The following is a 14,891-nucleotide window of genomic DNA, read 5'->3' as shown; positions in this document are numbered from 1 at the left end:
GTTGTGAGTGTGTGTGACCAAAAGAAAAGGAGGGGAACAGAAAGTGTGGGGTGTGGGTGTGAAAATAAAACTCCATTTTTCTTCTGGGTCTGTCCCTTATAGTCGCAGATGAGAAAGGAGCAATAACAATGGACAAGAATGTGACGGTGAAGGAGCCTGTGTCAAAATACCTTCCCACCTCCCCGTTCCCTATTAGTTACAGTATTTGATCTATTTTGTGAAGAAAAAAAAAAAAGGAGGCCCCATTCCCAGGGTTGTTATGTGACAGGGGATGGGGGGGAATTCACCAGGTGCTGAAACCTGGCTGCTCACAGCTCTCCTTTCCCGAAAGGTGTCGCATTTGCATGGTTGATCCCGGAATTTCATGGCTGGGCATGAAAGAGATCCATTGTGTCTTAGGTGGCAACCAGGAAGACAGTTTCACTCAGACTTTTTCTTTTTTAAAAAAATATATTTTTATTTATTTCAGAGAGGAAGGGAGAGGGAGAGAGAGAGAGAAACATCAATGAGGAGAGAAAATCATTGATTGGCTGCCTCCTGCACGCCCCCTATTGGGGATGGAGCCTGCAGGCTTGGCTCCTGCCCTGACCAGGAATGGAACTGGTGACCTCCTGGTTCATGGGTCCACGCTCAACCACTGAGCCACGCCCGCCGGCCTCATTCAGACTGTCTTCATCACAGGACGCAGAGGGACCACGGAATTGGGCTCGGATGGCCTGGGTGCTCCCGTGAGTAATGAATGACTGCCCCTTCACACTGTCATTTCACATAAAACTTCGAGAACGTTTCTTGGACTTAGACAAACCTCTCCTGTCCGTCATCTCACTAGCTGCTTCTGTTTTAAAGAAAACGTGAACTGAATAGCTCTTTAACCAGCATTCAGAGACAAAATTCTACAATGATTATGTGGTTGGTATTCAAGGATGGGTGTTACCAAGAGGCAGGCACTCCTTCCCCTTCAAGAAAACTCCAGGACGTCCAACACTAGTCACTGCTGTTGGGCTGTCTAAGGAGCCCTGTGTGCCCGGTGGTGCCAGGCTCTGCCCCTCAGGAGGGCCAGCCCGCTCACTGCAGCCTCTGCCAGAAGTCAGAGCAGGAAGGCACAGAAGGCCCCGCCCTGCGTTGCCTCACGCTCCGTCTCCTTTCATTCCACCAACACAAGGAGACGCAGAGTTGTAAGAACCCTGTTTTCTTCCTGATTTAAAAATGTTTGCTGCCAGGTGGGCACTAGGCTTACAGGGGGATCACTTCATAAGGCCTATAAATGTCTAACCACTACGTTGTACACCTAAGACTTATAATACTGTATGTCACCTATAATTGAAAAATAAAAAAAAACAATAAAGGCCAATTATCTTAAATTTTCTCATTATAAAAGCCTTTATTTTAGAAAATTTGTGGAGGAAAATAACATTTTAAGTGAATAAACATTTATTCATAACTCCAGTACCCAGAGATAACAATATTTTATGGATTTTCCTCTAGTTTTTTAATGCATGTGTCCAAGTTTTGTTTTTCTTGGTAATTCTTGGTTGTTACAAAATTAGGATCTTACTCTATGAATCTGTGTATCTTTCTTTTTGGTAACACACTGTCCTCAGCCCGTCTTCACACACAATCACAGTCTGAACTCTTCTGTTCACCCAGGAACATCCAGAGCAAGGCCCAGTCTGTGTAAAACACGGGGTGCTGTGACCCCGGGGGGAATGAATCTGATCTAGACCTTAGATCGCTGTCACCTTTATGACCTCATGCACCCTCAAAACTTAAAACAAGGGACAACTTTTGAATGAAAAACGAAAGGACTGAGGCAACTCCAAGTTCATTCCTGGCGATCTAGTGATTGCGAAATTCAAAGGGAGGCATGCCGTCCGCCTTAGGAAAGAGGGTCAGTGAGGGAGCCACACAGAAAGGTTTTTCGTAAAAGTAGCTGAAACTATCGTAGTCCGGAAAAAGACACACATTTCCGGTCAGATCCAAGTTTCTGTTCCGATCAGGACAAGGGGTTCAGGGGGCGAAGCCAATCTGCCCTCCCTGACTTGGGGTACCCCGCAGGCTGCCAACAGGCCAGCCCGGTGCCAGGTGAGCGGACCAGGCCGCCGGCTGCCGGTCCTCCGGTCCCCAAGGAAAGGTCGCTGAGGATGGGAGCGGGCTTCAGAAACGGGGAGCCTCTGCCACGTGACCGCCATGTGACCACAGACCGCAGGAGAAAGGGCGGCGTCTGGGGAAGAAGGTGACGCTCAGGCCTAAGGCAGACAAGGCCACGGGGAGCCCAGGCCAGGCACCCTGACGCCTGAGAACCAGTGCTCCCACTGCTGGGCCCGGGCCGCAGGGTCGGTTTCCTGCAGCCGGGGGTGGGGGGCGGGACGGAGGTCCTTCTCCCCTGCTCCCCTCCTCCCCTGCTCCCCTCCTCCTCTGCTCCCCTCCTCCCCTCCTCTTCTCTGCTCCCCGGCTCCCCTGCGCCCCTGCTCCCCTCCTCCTCTCCTCCCCACCTCCCCCCTCCCTTCCCCTCCTCCCCTCCTTCCCTTCCCCCTCCTCCCCGCTACCAGAGCACCCACCGCTGCTCCCTCCTCCACACCATTCAGACCAGCCTCTCCGGTCTCGGTGGCTCCTACGCCAGCGCCGCCTCCCCTGGCCAGTGGCCTCCTGGGGGTCCTCAGGTCTCTGGGCCTGGACCCCTCCCTGCAGAATGAGGACAACCGAGCACCTCAGGGCCGATGGTGGTGAATGTCCAGTGGGTTCCATGCGCGCAAAGAGCTTAAAAGAAGGCATGGTCCGTCCTGCACGTTAGGGACAAGTTGGCTGTTAATTCTTTGAGGTTTTTTCTTCCCATCGCCTTCCTAGCCGGGATAAGGGTGTCCTTCTCTCGCCCGGTCTTACTGCCCTCGTACCCAGAACCACCCACCAGGGGCATCGGGTGGGGGCGCAGAGAGGGATGGGCCCTGGTCCGTGGGCGCACTAAGGGTGGTCTCGGGAGAGCGGGGCGAAAGCTGGAGGCGGGGAAACACTGGGCGGTGAGCACTCGGCGGCGTCCGGCGCCGTCCCAGAGGCTCTGCCTGCACCCTCCCAGCCGGGTTCCCAGCGCGCGGGCGCCCCACTGGTGGAGAGGCCCGGCGATCCCGGGCTCCGGCTTCCCGAACGGACGGAGCGCGGACCGCGCGAAATGGGCGCTCCCGCCGCTCCGCCTCCGCACGGCGGGCAGGGCTCCGCGCCCGCGCCTTGGGGAGGGAGCGGCGGGGCGGTGAGAAGGTCGCTGGCCGCCTCGGGGTGGAAATAAAGCGAGAGGCGGAAGGAGAGAGGCGGGGTGAGGCTGAAGGGAGGCGCCTCGAGCCCGTCTGCCGGGAGCGGCTCGTTGGTCTAGGGGTATGATTCTCGCTTCGGGTGCGAGAGGTCCCGGGTTCAAATCCCGGACGAGCCCAGGCTCTTCAGGCTTTTCTTTAAACCTATAAATTAAAAGCTTTTTTCTTTTTCACTCAGGCCTTTTAGCGGTTTATATTCAACAACTCCAGCCGAGAGCTCGAACGTTGACCACCTTAATCTTGCGAAGCAGGGCATCGAATGAGGTCGATTCGTACAAATATATGCTTGCCGTGCGTCCGAGAGTGAGGCATGACAATTGCTTATAACCCTTCAAAGCACACGTGCTTGCCAAAGAGACGCCTCGTGCAGAATCCGGGGGCACCCCAACCCCTCCTAACCGGAGCAGAGGGCGCCTGAGTTAGCAGGTCCCTGGTGAGGGCGGGCCAAGCTCCTCCAGCCGAAGCCCCGCCCCGCGGGCGGTGGACGTGCCCGGTTTGGGCAAGGGTAAGGCTCACCCACCTGCAGGCTGCCCAGGTCGGAACTGTGCGCCCTGCACTCCGGAACTGGCCGCATCTGTAGTGTTTCCATGTTACATCTTTTAATGGTATTTAAATGTAAAGTGCGCTTTCAGTTTAGAAAGTCTCATCTTCGTATTTTGCAACAATACGTATTTATAAGATGTATTGAAGTAGTCTAAAGGCAATTTATTTAGAAATTTTAAATTCTTTAAGGAAGGAAAAGTGGGCTCGTCCGGGATTTGAACCCGGGACCTCTCGCACCCTAAGCGAGAATCATACCCCTAGACCAACGAGCCGGTGTGCTGCGCTCTTGCCACCATGACAAAGGAAGGTGAAGCTACTTGGTCCCGCGCCCCCAAGCGGTTATTTTTATAATGGTGTTTATCTTTAGCTGTTCTGAATCCATAGTCAGTTTTCTATTTTATTTTGATATTTGCAAATCAGTGACACAAAAGGAAACAGTGTCATTGCTGGTGTACTATTTACCTCTTATATATATAAAAAAAAACATAATTCTATGTATATTCGTGACTAACAAATTGCATGAGTGTGTGGCAATGCCTGTGGCAGCCAGATTCCAGACTCTACTGAGTTCTGGTTGTTGCAGTTTCCAGGAACAGTAAAATGGTCGGTTTCTAGCCTGTATCTGTTATCCTAGTGTTCAAAGCACCATCTTTCCAGCCTTGTGAATGCCCACCTCTGTTTTTACTCAAACTGTTCTCTTCAGCTGGAAAATCTCTTTCCTTTTGCATAAACTCCAAACTCGTACCTTTCCAGAAAAAAAAGATACTTTAACATGTTGAAACCAATTGTATGTGTCTCCTTTAATCACAATTTGCTGGAGGCCAAGACTCCAACACCAACACTGAATTCTGTAATTGGCAACCAATTTTATAATTGGTTATAATTGGAGCCCAATTGTCCCAATATCTCTAAGGCTTGGCATATTTATTATATGTAAAATTTTAAAATAGTATTGAGGTTTATGCTAGCAAAGCCAGCACTCAATGAATAATTGCTGACTGACTGTAATTTGTTCCAAATTCATTAACAATGTAAATGTTGGTACTTGGACAATCAGTAATTATGAAGTGTCACTCTAGCAATAAGTAACCAGATAGGAAACAATAAATAGTGTGACTAATCTAAATAGACCTATTCATTTATTTTATTTCATATACCATTCACTTGTCAGCTTATTCATTTGTTCCCTAGCTCGTTTATTCAACAAACATTTAGAAGCTCTTCGTGCCAGACACTGAATTGTCAACTTTCTCCCTATGGTTTGACACCAGTAAATCACAGTGTGGAGCTCTAACATTCAGCCCCACCCTACTTTTATTTGAAACTGTCCTCTACTTCCCCTCCTACTCTTGCCTTCTTCTTAGAGCTCAAGGCAAAGAGGATAATAAATGCACTTTAAAATGTTAATTAGCTCTAGATGACCAAATAGTTTACTCCCCAAACCTAACAAATGTGCCCTGAAAACTTAAGTTTATATTTCCCCAGAATGAGGAAACTACAAACTATAACTTACGTAAAATAATGTAACCACTTCAGATTTCTGAAAACCACAGTCTCTGTGGTTATTAAGAGGGCTCTATGCTCTCCTTTCCCACGTGAACTTACTAGAGTTGATTATCATTTTGGGGGGGTTTTCTTTTTCTTCCTCCGACTTCTCTCTACTGATTGAAAAAGAGTTTGCCTTTTACTCTGCAGTATCTCATTTGCCCCTCACAACAGAGATGCAGGAAGACTGACAGCAACAAAACTCAAGATGTCAATTGCCTATCCTGGTGAGAAACCTCTCTCGGGTCAGAGGAATGCATGTGACCCCTGCAGGAGGCATCCTTCCCCAGGGAGGGGATGTAGGACAGAGATGGCTGCAGGGCACGGGCAGACAGGGTCTCCAGCCACAGCCAACCAGGAAGCCTGGTGACGTATCTCCCACCACAATGAGCACCTCCCAGGGACCCCATTCCTCTGGTTACCCCGTGGTGCCTCCGTGCCCAGAGACATCAGAGCCAATAAAACGCCTTCAGAGTTCCAAACCTTTAAAATAACAATGCAACCCTTCTCCTGGATTGAGATGTTCTTTCTATAGCAATATCAATGAAACTGATTTGGCTTCAGGCCTCCCTTTCTCCGTGGGGTCTGGCGTTCACCTTTAACTCTATCTGATCAAATTCTGGGTTCCAGGAGCCTCTGGTTATCACTGCCCACCGCCCACCGCTTTCCAATTGTCCTCTGTCAACAAATCTCAGAACACACGGAGGGAGGGAATGCCAGTGAGAACACAGAGGGTGGACAGGGTTCCGCCACAGCCACGAACATCTGTTGGAAACGTCGGTGCCTCTCACCCCCTTCCTACTGTCTCCGCTAATTCCAGCTCTAGAAAATCCTGTGCAGATACAATCCTCAGCACCAGGTGATCCTGAGTGTCCCTTCTCTCATCTCTAGGAAGAGAAAGCAGAGGCCCCAGAGGTTCCCACTGGAGGGAGCAGGAACCCAGTGAGACCCAGGGGCCATGCACAGGTAACTACCTACCAGCCAGAGGCCTCTGCCTGTGACAACAAGAATTATTACCGATTCTGCGGGGGAAACTCTCCCCAAGGAGCCCGTTCCTCTCAGAGGTAGTCGCCCTTTAACAAGGACCTTCCTGACCTGAGTCCTCCTCCCATCCCCTGTGTTGCCTCCCGGGCTGCAGCTGGAAAGAGGCGTCTCCAGGGGGGCGGGGGCGGTGTCTGGAGAGCAGGAGGGGTGTTGAACCGTCGTGAATGGAACCAGGGGTTTGGTGTTGGTGTTTTCCCTTTACTCTCTCGACAGCAGGGTCAGAAACTGCCCCGGAAGGACGGACAGCGGCGTGCAAACACCTTGCAGGGTGTGCTGTCTGCAGCCCCTCCGGACTGGCTCGGCCAGCACCCACCCACCCCGTCACAAGCCGTCCCTCCCGGACGGCCTGGCAGTGCTCACGTGGAAGCCTTCCGCTCCGGCTGCCTGCTCGCCTCTGCCGCTGGCCTGGGCGGACCGCCCCGAGGCTCTGCCGGGCCCAGGCCCGCCCGCCGGGGTTTGTCCCGGGAACCGGGGCGCCCTGCCTTCTCCGCTCCGGCCGAGGAGCGGGGCCCCAGCCTTCCAGATGCTCTTCTCTGGCGGGAACTTACCATCCGCGGCAGCCCCGGTCCTGCCCTTCTTTTCCTGAACCGATTCTCCAATCTTGTCCTCCCGCCCTCCCTCGGCCTCCCCCCTGGATCTCACCCGCATCTTTCTCTCTCTCTGTCCCCCCGCCTTCCCTTTCGTCAGCTGTTCCGGGGACCCCTCCACACACGTTTCAGTCCCCATTGGGCAACCAGGACGGGCGGACCCCGCTCGGGGCCCAGGTGACCACGCTCAGCGGGGCAGCCGGGCCCTGGGGAGTCCGGCGAGGAGCGTCCCCATCCCGTTTCCATGGACAAATGGAGGGACGTTTTGTTGGCAAAAGCAACCCCAAACCCAAAGCGCACCTTCCTTTGTCTCCCAGGTGGTGGGAGAGTCCCCGGTGCCCACCCCCCTCAGGCCGAAAGGGGTCTCCCCAGGGGAGTCAGGCAAGATGGAGACCTCTCCAGCCAGCGGACCTCTCCGTGCGGCAGCTCAGGCATCACCCAGGCCGCCGAGGGGCAGGCCTGGGGCAGGGCGGGGGGTGGGGGACCCCTGAAGCGGAGTCTCCCCGCCGCACCTCATTGACTGTGTCACTAAACTGCTGCTCCCTTGTGAGGCTCACAGAAACCCGCCAGCGCTGACTCAGGGGCAGGACCCCCGGCAAAGACCGCGACGGGGAGACCGTGGAGAGCTCTGTGGGCCGGGACCTAAGCGAGGCGGGGGGACACTGGTGGGGGGGGCGGCGGGGACGGCGGGCGGGCGGCCACCGGGGCTGAGCGGTGCGCCGGGTGCTGGCCTCCCGCTCCGGGATGGGAGCCTGGGTGGGACCCGGGAGGCGCGGCCTCGCCTGACGAGAGGGGGTGATGGACAGTCCGTCTCTTCCAATAGCGTCTTTCCCGGGGCGCGAAGCCGACCAATGAGAGGACGGATGGGCGGGGCCGGGCCGGGGCAGGCGGCGGTGGCGGGGCCGCGAGTGGGGGCGCGGCGCGGAGGTGCCACTGGGCGCGGTGGTGGCGAGGCGGCGCCCCTGCGCGGAGCGGAGCGGAGCGGACGGCTGCCGGGCCCGGTGCGCGGCCGCGGAGCTGCAGCGGACGACGATGGCCGCGCCCGCCGGGGCCGGGGCGGAGACTGCGACCCTGGACCGCCGGCGCTGTCTGTGGTCGGTGCTGGCGGCGGCGCTCGGGCTGTGTGAGTGCGGCCGGGCCGGGCGGGGCTCGGGGCCGCGGGGACTCCGGCTGCGCTCGCCCCTCGCGGGGATCGGGCCCTGCGCGCTGGCGCCGAGGCGGGGGCCAGGCGCGGCCTGCGCGCCCGGGGCGGGAATTCAGCCGGCGGGGAGCACGGCCGCGGAGGCCTGGGAGGTGCGGCGCCTCTCCCTCCTCCTTCCCTGGGTCCCCGCGTGCTGGGGAGGCGGGGAGCCTACCTGCTGGCTCCCGGGGTCGTGGGGGAGCGGCCCTGCTCTGCGCTGCCGCCGAGCCCCCGAGCGGTGACCCGGGCGCCCGGGCCCGCCTGGGAACCGGGTCCGGAGCCTGGGTTGTGCGTTCTGCACCTTTGGGGAGTGGCAGGCTTTTCGTCGGTGGGGCCTTTGTTGTCGGTTCCGTTTCGTGTTTTCAGAGACAGTTTGCTTTGCTTTGTGAGCTTCCTTCCCACTGCTCCCCAGCCCGTTTTTCAGCCTCTGATGGGAGAGCCTCCAGTCTCCGGTCTCACCCCTGGAGCCTGCAGGGCACCGGGAGGAAATGCCCAGACGGGGATTCGGGGTGAGGGTGCAGAGACCTGGGCATGCCACTGAGGTGACCTGGCTGAAAAGACTTTGCTCAAATCCATAATCGTGCCAGACACAGTCACCCGAGTTTGACAAGACATAGGACATTTTTTAATTTTTAGCACATTTTTCTTTTCTTTTTTAAATCGCTTCCCCCCCCCCCCCCCCTTGACAAATTTTATGGGTCAGACTTAAGGTGAACCTCTGCCTCAGTGTGCGGACTTGGATGGTGGTTTCGTGGGCCCCGCCGTGGGACCCCCGCGCTGCAGCAGCGAGAACTTGCCGCTGTCTCAGGATGTGCTTGAGTAATGGTGACAGAGGCCAACTCCTAAGAAACACACACTTTCATTTCTTTTGTTCTGCAAGAATGTCAGTTGCATCATTAATACGAGTATCTGAATACAAGGTTTACTCATTAATTTCTTTCACGGGAAAAAAAAAAAAAAGTCCTTAATGTAATTGCCGGAACCAGGAAATACAGAATTAAAGCAATGATTCCAGGGGCCATAAAGTATAAATGTAAAAGTTCCCCCACCCTCTGGAGGCTGACAGATAAGATACAATTCATTCTGTATAAATGTTTCTTCTGAGACAAAAAAAAAAAAAAAAAAAGGTTAAAAGTATGGTGTGTGTTTTTATGTTGTTTTGTGAGGATTTTTTTTTGTGGGGGGCGGGAAGGGGGTTGGTGATGTTGGCGTCATTTGTGTTTTAAGACAAGGAGGACATAGCCTAAGTCTGAGGTTTATCAGAAATCTGTGTGCTTCAGACAGAACTATGCATGAGAGGTCAGACATTGCTATTGAGGACAGGCAGTTGGGCTGATCTTAAACCCAGGGTGTTAAAAGTGGTAAAACTGAAAAACTAAAAAACTTAATCTTAATGGATATTAATACAAAAAGATCATCAGAATAATAGCGACATACAGCTTGGACATACCTAGCTGTTCAGTAATGAAAGATGAATGCTGGTATGTGAAAGTCAGCAGGTGTGGTTATTAGTTAATTTTAGAAAAATACGCTTTCTTCTTGCCAAGTCACCTTTTCCTGATCATGGGTACTGTATATAACAGTTCATGTGTTGTGGAGAACCTTGTTGAGTTTGATCCAGGTTCAGTTATTCAACAGACATTCATTAAGCGCCTTTTAAATCTTAAGCACCAAAAGTATTGTGGGAAGCAGATTCCTGCCCGCACATAATGTGCAGTTCAGTGGGAGAAGCAATGGAAGAAGTCTCTCGATAATGGTGTGCTGTTAGGGCACGAAGGATTGTCATCACTTCAGACCCAAGCTCAGGCCCTGGAGAAAGGTATGGGGAAGCGGAGTAGTTATGAGAGAAACCTTCCTGCCTCAACGTGGCGGGAGGTGGGAGTGCACAAGAGTTGGTGGGAGTAGAGGCAGGGGAGCCAGCCAGAGGCCCTAACTCACAGAGGACCCTGCTGGCCATTCCTGAGGCTGGATTTTGCCCTAAAGTCTGTAGGAAGGAGGGATTTCTCTATTCAGGTGTAAAGGCTGGGTTAGAGTGGTGTGAGGCTCACCAGAGGGCCATTGTAATAATCCAGAGGAAGGTAAAGACCTGAATGAAAGCAGCGTGACATGAGAGAGGACATTTTCATGAGCCAGTTAGAAAGTAAATTTGATGGGGCTTGGGAATTGATTTGCTGTGGACTTGAAAGAGGGAGTGTATGATGATCCTGAGGTTTGGGGTTTGGGAAGCTGGGCGTATTTTTGGAAAATGGGGCTTTTCCCAGAGGAAGAATATGGGATGAGGGATGGGAATCTTGGAGGAAGATGATGAAGTTACTTTTGGATGTGTTGAGTTTAGATGCTGTGGAAACATCCCAATAGAAATGGGCAGAAGACAGCTGGGAGATGGTCCTGGGGGTGAGAACACTCTGGTTGGAAACAGATATGGGAGACTTTAAAACTATGGTTTGCTCGGATGAGGTCACCAAGCGATAGTGTATCGAAGGAACTAGCAGGGGCCAAGGACAGAACTACAGGTGTGCGGACCCCAAGAAGGGGGCTCGATGGCTAAGAGAAGAACCACGAGAGAGTGTGGTGTCTTGGAAACCAAGCGAGAATGGAGTTTTAGGGGAGATCATGTGGTTAACGGTGTCAGATGCAGGGACATTGGGTACAATAAGGACACACTGGATTTGGCAGTTGGAATGTCTTTGGTAACCCTTGGGTAGGAATGAACACAGAAGAAAAAGAAATCTCAGTCATTTGCACCACCCCTTGCAAAATATGGCAGCACCATCTGACTGGTTGCTCAACCCAGAAACCTAGTCCATCCTTGATTCCTCCTTATCCTTCATCCTGCACATCCAGTCAGTTCTCCCATCTCCAAAATGCATCGGGAATTCACCCACTCCTTTCTCATCAGTGGTCCACTCCTAGCATTTTACTCAAAATCCCTGCCATTTTTGCCTGTATTACTGTGTCCCAATGTCCCCCCTCTTGCCTCTTTTTAAAAAAATCCTCATCTGAGGATATGTTTATTGACTTGAGAGAGAGAGAGAGAGGGAGGGAGAGACTCAGTTGCCTCCTGTATGCATCCAGACCAGGGATCCAAACCACAATCTGGGCATGTGCCCTGACTGGGAATCAAACCGAAACCTGTTGGTGTGCAGGACTCTGTTCTAACCAAGGAGGCACCTCCTTAGGGCCCCTCTGACTCTTTTGAATCCATTCTTCACACAACCGCAAGAATTATTTTTATTAAAATGCAGATCAGATCATGTTGCTTTCTTGTTTAAAGTCCTTAAACAGGAAATCCTCTTCCATTGCACTGCCGTTGCCACCCCAGCTTTCCCGCTGCCTGCGGTGGGCTGTGTGGTCCCGTTTCTGCCTCCCTTTCTGCTCGTCGCCTGCCTCCTGCCCCTTCCTGCCATCTTTCTGCTCTTCGACTCATTCCCACCTCCTCCTCTGCACTCGGAATGCTCTTTCCCCAGGACTGCCCAGGACTGTCGCCTCTTCATCTTTGGCATAAATGTCACTTCCTCAGAGGGACCTTCTCCAACCACCGTAGCCAGAAGAGTCCCCTGTTATCATTTCCTGGCCCCTTGCTTTCTTGTAATTTCTAACTCGTCGGTTTTTCTTTTCTTTTTCCCTCCACTAGAATCCAGGATGGACACCATGGTTGTCTTGTTCATGGAAGCATCTCTAGTGTTTGCTTCATGTGTATGATAGATGCTAATAAGTGCAGTGTTTGCTAAATGGCAGGGGGCTGTAGACTTGTCTTGGTAACAGTTTGTTAGCAGTTTGTAACATGTAGTTAGAATTATTGTCAGCACTCAATAATTGTTTATTGCGAGAAAGAATATTTTTCCCAAGTGTGATTTCATGCATTATCTGATTATTTTCATTCTTTACCGTTTCTTATTTCTTCAGAGACGTACAGAATGAATGAACTAGCATTCTTTAACTACTTTAGACACCATAGCTTTTTAAATTAAATTATTTTTAATATATATTTATTGATTTCAGAGAGGAAGGGAGAGGGAGAGAGAGATAGAAACATGAATGATGATAGAGAAACATGAATGATGATAGAGTGGATGGCCTCCTGCACGCCATCCACTGGGGATCCAGCTCGAGACCCAGGCATGTGCCCTTGACTGGAATCAAACTTGGGAACCTGCAGTCTGCAGGCCGACACTCTATCCACTGAGCCAAACCAGCTAGGGCTTAAATGATTTTATCATGTTTGTGTTTTATCAATAGGACTTTTCTATATTAAAAATATTTTATTTAATCCTCACTGGAGGAGTGAGAATATTTTTTTCCATTGATTTTTAGAGAGAAAGGGAGGAAGGAAGGGGAGGGAGAGAGAGGAGAGAGAAACAGATGTGAGAGAGACACATCAATTGTTTGTTTGTTTAGTGAGAGAGGAAGGGAGAGGGACAGATATAAACATTGATGAGAGAGAAACATCATCAATCTGCTGCCTCCTGACTGCCCCCTATTGGGGATGGGGCCTGAAACCCAGGCATGTGCCCTGACCGGGAATGGAGCCAGTGACCTCTTGGTTCATGGGTTGATGCTCAGCGACTGAGCCACACTGACCGGGACCTACTGAGTTTTAAAAATGTGATTTCATTGGAAAAAAATTAATATACACAGTTTTTTACAAATTGTATTTCTGCCCTCCTCCCCCCCCCCCCCCCACCATCTAGAAAATGCTGATCTACCTGCTAAATGTTCCTCACCTTCCTTTCTATACCCACTGGGCTGTTTTCCTTCATTCAGTCGTATTTCTCCTGCATGATTAGAATCTGCCAACTGGAGCCAGAAGGCATTTTTATTTAAATTGTATCTTTTATCTGAGAGTTTGAATTCTGTGTGTAAGTACATGCATCTCAGGTGTCCCTAAACCTTGGAAAGATTTTACTCTTGCTTCTAAGACCACTGGTGTCATTTAAAAGAGAATAAACGGCTTGCTTTGGCATAGAACTCATTATAGATGAGTTTGGTCTTTAACCCCCATCAAAGGGAATCTCTCTGTATAAAAGGCTAATATGCAAAGTGTCCCCTCGGGAGTCCAGCCGGGTTTGATCGCTTGCTATGATGTGCACTGATCACCAGGGGGCGGCGTGGAACGAAGGAAGGCCCCAGCGGCAGCTGGCAGCAGGGGAAGGAAGGCCCTGATCGGCCCTGATCACTGGCCAGGCCTAGGGACCCTACATGTGCACGAATTTCATGCACGGGGCCTCTAGTTTAATGATAACTAGAAGCATCTCCTGAGGTCTCACGTATCTGATGGCTATGGATCTTGGTCCCTAAGACTCGTGTGAGCGGAATATCTTGAGTGATATTCCTTTCTGCCTTTTCCACTTATTTTCCCAAGTGGTTTGACATTAGCAACTCCCCGGAGACAAAAGCAAAGCCCTTGGATTTTGGGCGCCGTAGGAGGGCGGAGGTCAGTTGCCTTTGTGACCATTCACAGTGCCTGAACTGAGAAATTGTCTTCGTCTCCTGGGACATTTATATCTGTGCCCTTAAACCTCCTTATTTATTCATTATCTTTTTGAATGCATTTGGCTGCTGTACTATTTTATTCACTTATAATTTCCCCTTGGTTCCATTAGGCCTTTATCCAGGAACGGAAGGATGACTTTGTTGATATATTCTCCTTTATTAATTTATTCTTTTTTTCGTACAAACTCTGAGTCTCTTTAGAAATGGCAAGACTTAGTGATACCCCTGGTCTACTGTCAGGGCCTGTAGCTTGAGTAGTTTTCTGGTAACTGTGATACTTTGAGTCCCATTCTTAGGTTTAACTAATTGGGTTTAGAAATGCTCCATGCCTTTGCTGAGCCTCAGTTATTTATTGTTGCAGATAAGATTGCCCCAGAGAATGAAACCAGGACCTGAGCTTTCTTAGTATTGTGCTGTAACCAAGGAAACAAACTTTGCTCAATTTACAATGAGCATTTTCTATCCTGGGACTCAGATACTCTGCTTTGGGGTCTGGGGAGTTTATTTTATGCAATTTAGAACCATTTTTTTTACAATGCTTTTCTCAAAATTAAGAAATGTATTCCTTTCTCTTCAAATATTAAAGAAGACAGTGTGGAATTATGTAAATTTAACATAAACATGAGCTTCTTCCAGATAGCTAAATATAGATGTAGACACAGATGATCTATCTATCTATCTATCTATCTATATTTATTTTTTCAGCCAGGTGTAACTCCTGTTTCTTAGCCCATAGGAATTTGGACATAAAACTAAGTTTGTGCTATATCTTTTCCTCTTCGCTCATTTATTGAGTGCTTACTATGAGGCAAGCCTCTGCTAAATAATTTATATGCATATCTCATACAGCCCTTAGCAACACTGTGATACTGAGTATTGTGATTAATGTCCCAGAGGAGGAAACTGAGACTCAGGCAGGTTGTGTAACTTGTCCAAGGTCACACAGCTCGTATATGGTAGGGTTAGGCCCCTCCTCCAAAGTATGTATTTGCAACCACTCTGCTATAGTGTAGAATTTCTCTTGCCAAGTCTCCAACCAAATGGAGGAAAGGCTTCTGGACGCCTTAAATGTCTATGGAGCCTTTAACTGCCCCAGGGCATCCACCCATTTCTTCCTTTGTGTAGTGACGACCTTTGTGCAGGGAACCCAGGCCCTGCTGCTGCTGACTCCGCTGGGGCAGCGGGAGTAGGGGGGGTCGG

At 50.9% G+C, this 14,891-nt stretch overlaps 1 protein-coding gene and 2 non-coding genes across 6 annotated transcripts in view; 2 read left to right on the top strand and 1 right to left on the bottom strand.

The window, feature by feature from the left end:
• Window positions 1–3,346: 3,346 nt before the first annotated feature.
• Window positions 3,347–3,418, top strand: TRNAP-CGG (transfer RNA proline (anticodon CGG)). Its single transcript has one exon. It is a non-coding gene; the product is annotated as a tRNA-Pro (tRNA).
• Window positions 3,419–4,042: 624 nt separating this feature from the next.
• TRNAP-AGG (transfer RNA proline (anticodon AGG)) lies at window positions 4,043–4,114 on the bottom strand. The gene has a single exon. It is a non-coding gene; the product is annotated as a tRNA-Pro (tRNA).
• Window positions 4,115–7,976: 3,862 nt separating this feature from the next.
• Window positions 7,977–14,891, top strand: part of MPZL1 (myelin protein zero like 1) — a 31,860-nt gene continuing 24,945 nt past the window's right edge. For all 4 annotated transcript variants that reach the window (XR_008555119.1, XR_008555118.1, XR_008555120.1 and 1 more), the window contains exon 1: window positions 7,977–8,141. Coding sequence is in view for 1 of the 4 variants with exons in the window: in XM_054711731.1 (XP_054567706.1) it covers window positions 8,051–8,141 (91 nt within the window). In the remaining 3 variants the exon portion in view is untranslated. The remainder of the gene's footprint in view (window positions 8,142–14,891) is intronic.

Source organism: Eptesicus fuscus, chromosome 22 (genome assembly GCF_027574615.1).
Source record: "Eptesicus fuscus isolate TK198812 chromosome 22, DD_ASM_mEF_20220401, whole genome shotgun sequence".
NCBI classification, from domain to species: Eukaryota; Metazoa; Chordata; class Mammalia; order Chiroptera; family Vespertilionidae; genus Eptesicus; species Eptesicus fuscus.
The sequence above is the reverse complement of the archived record's forward strand: the minus strand, read 5'-3'. Positions and strand labels throughout refer to the sequence as shown.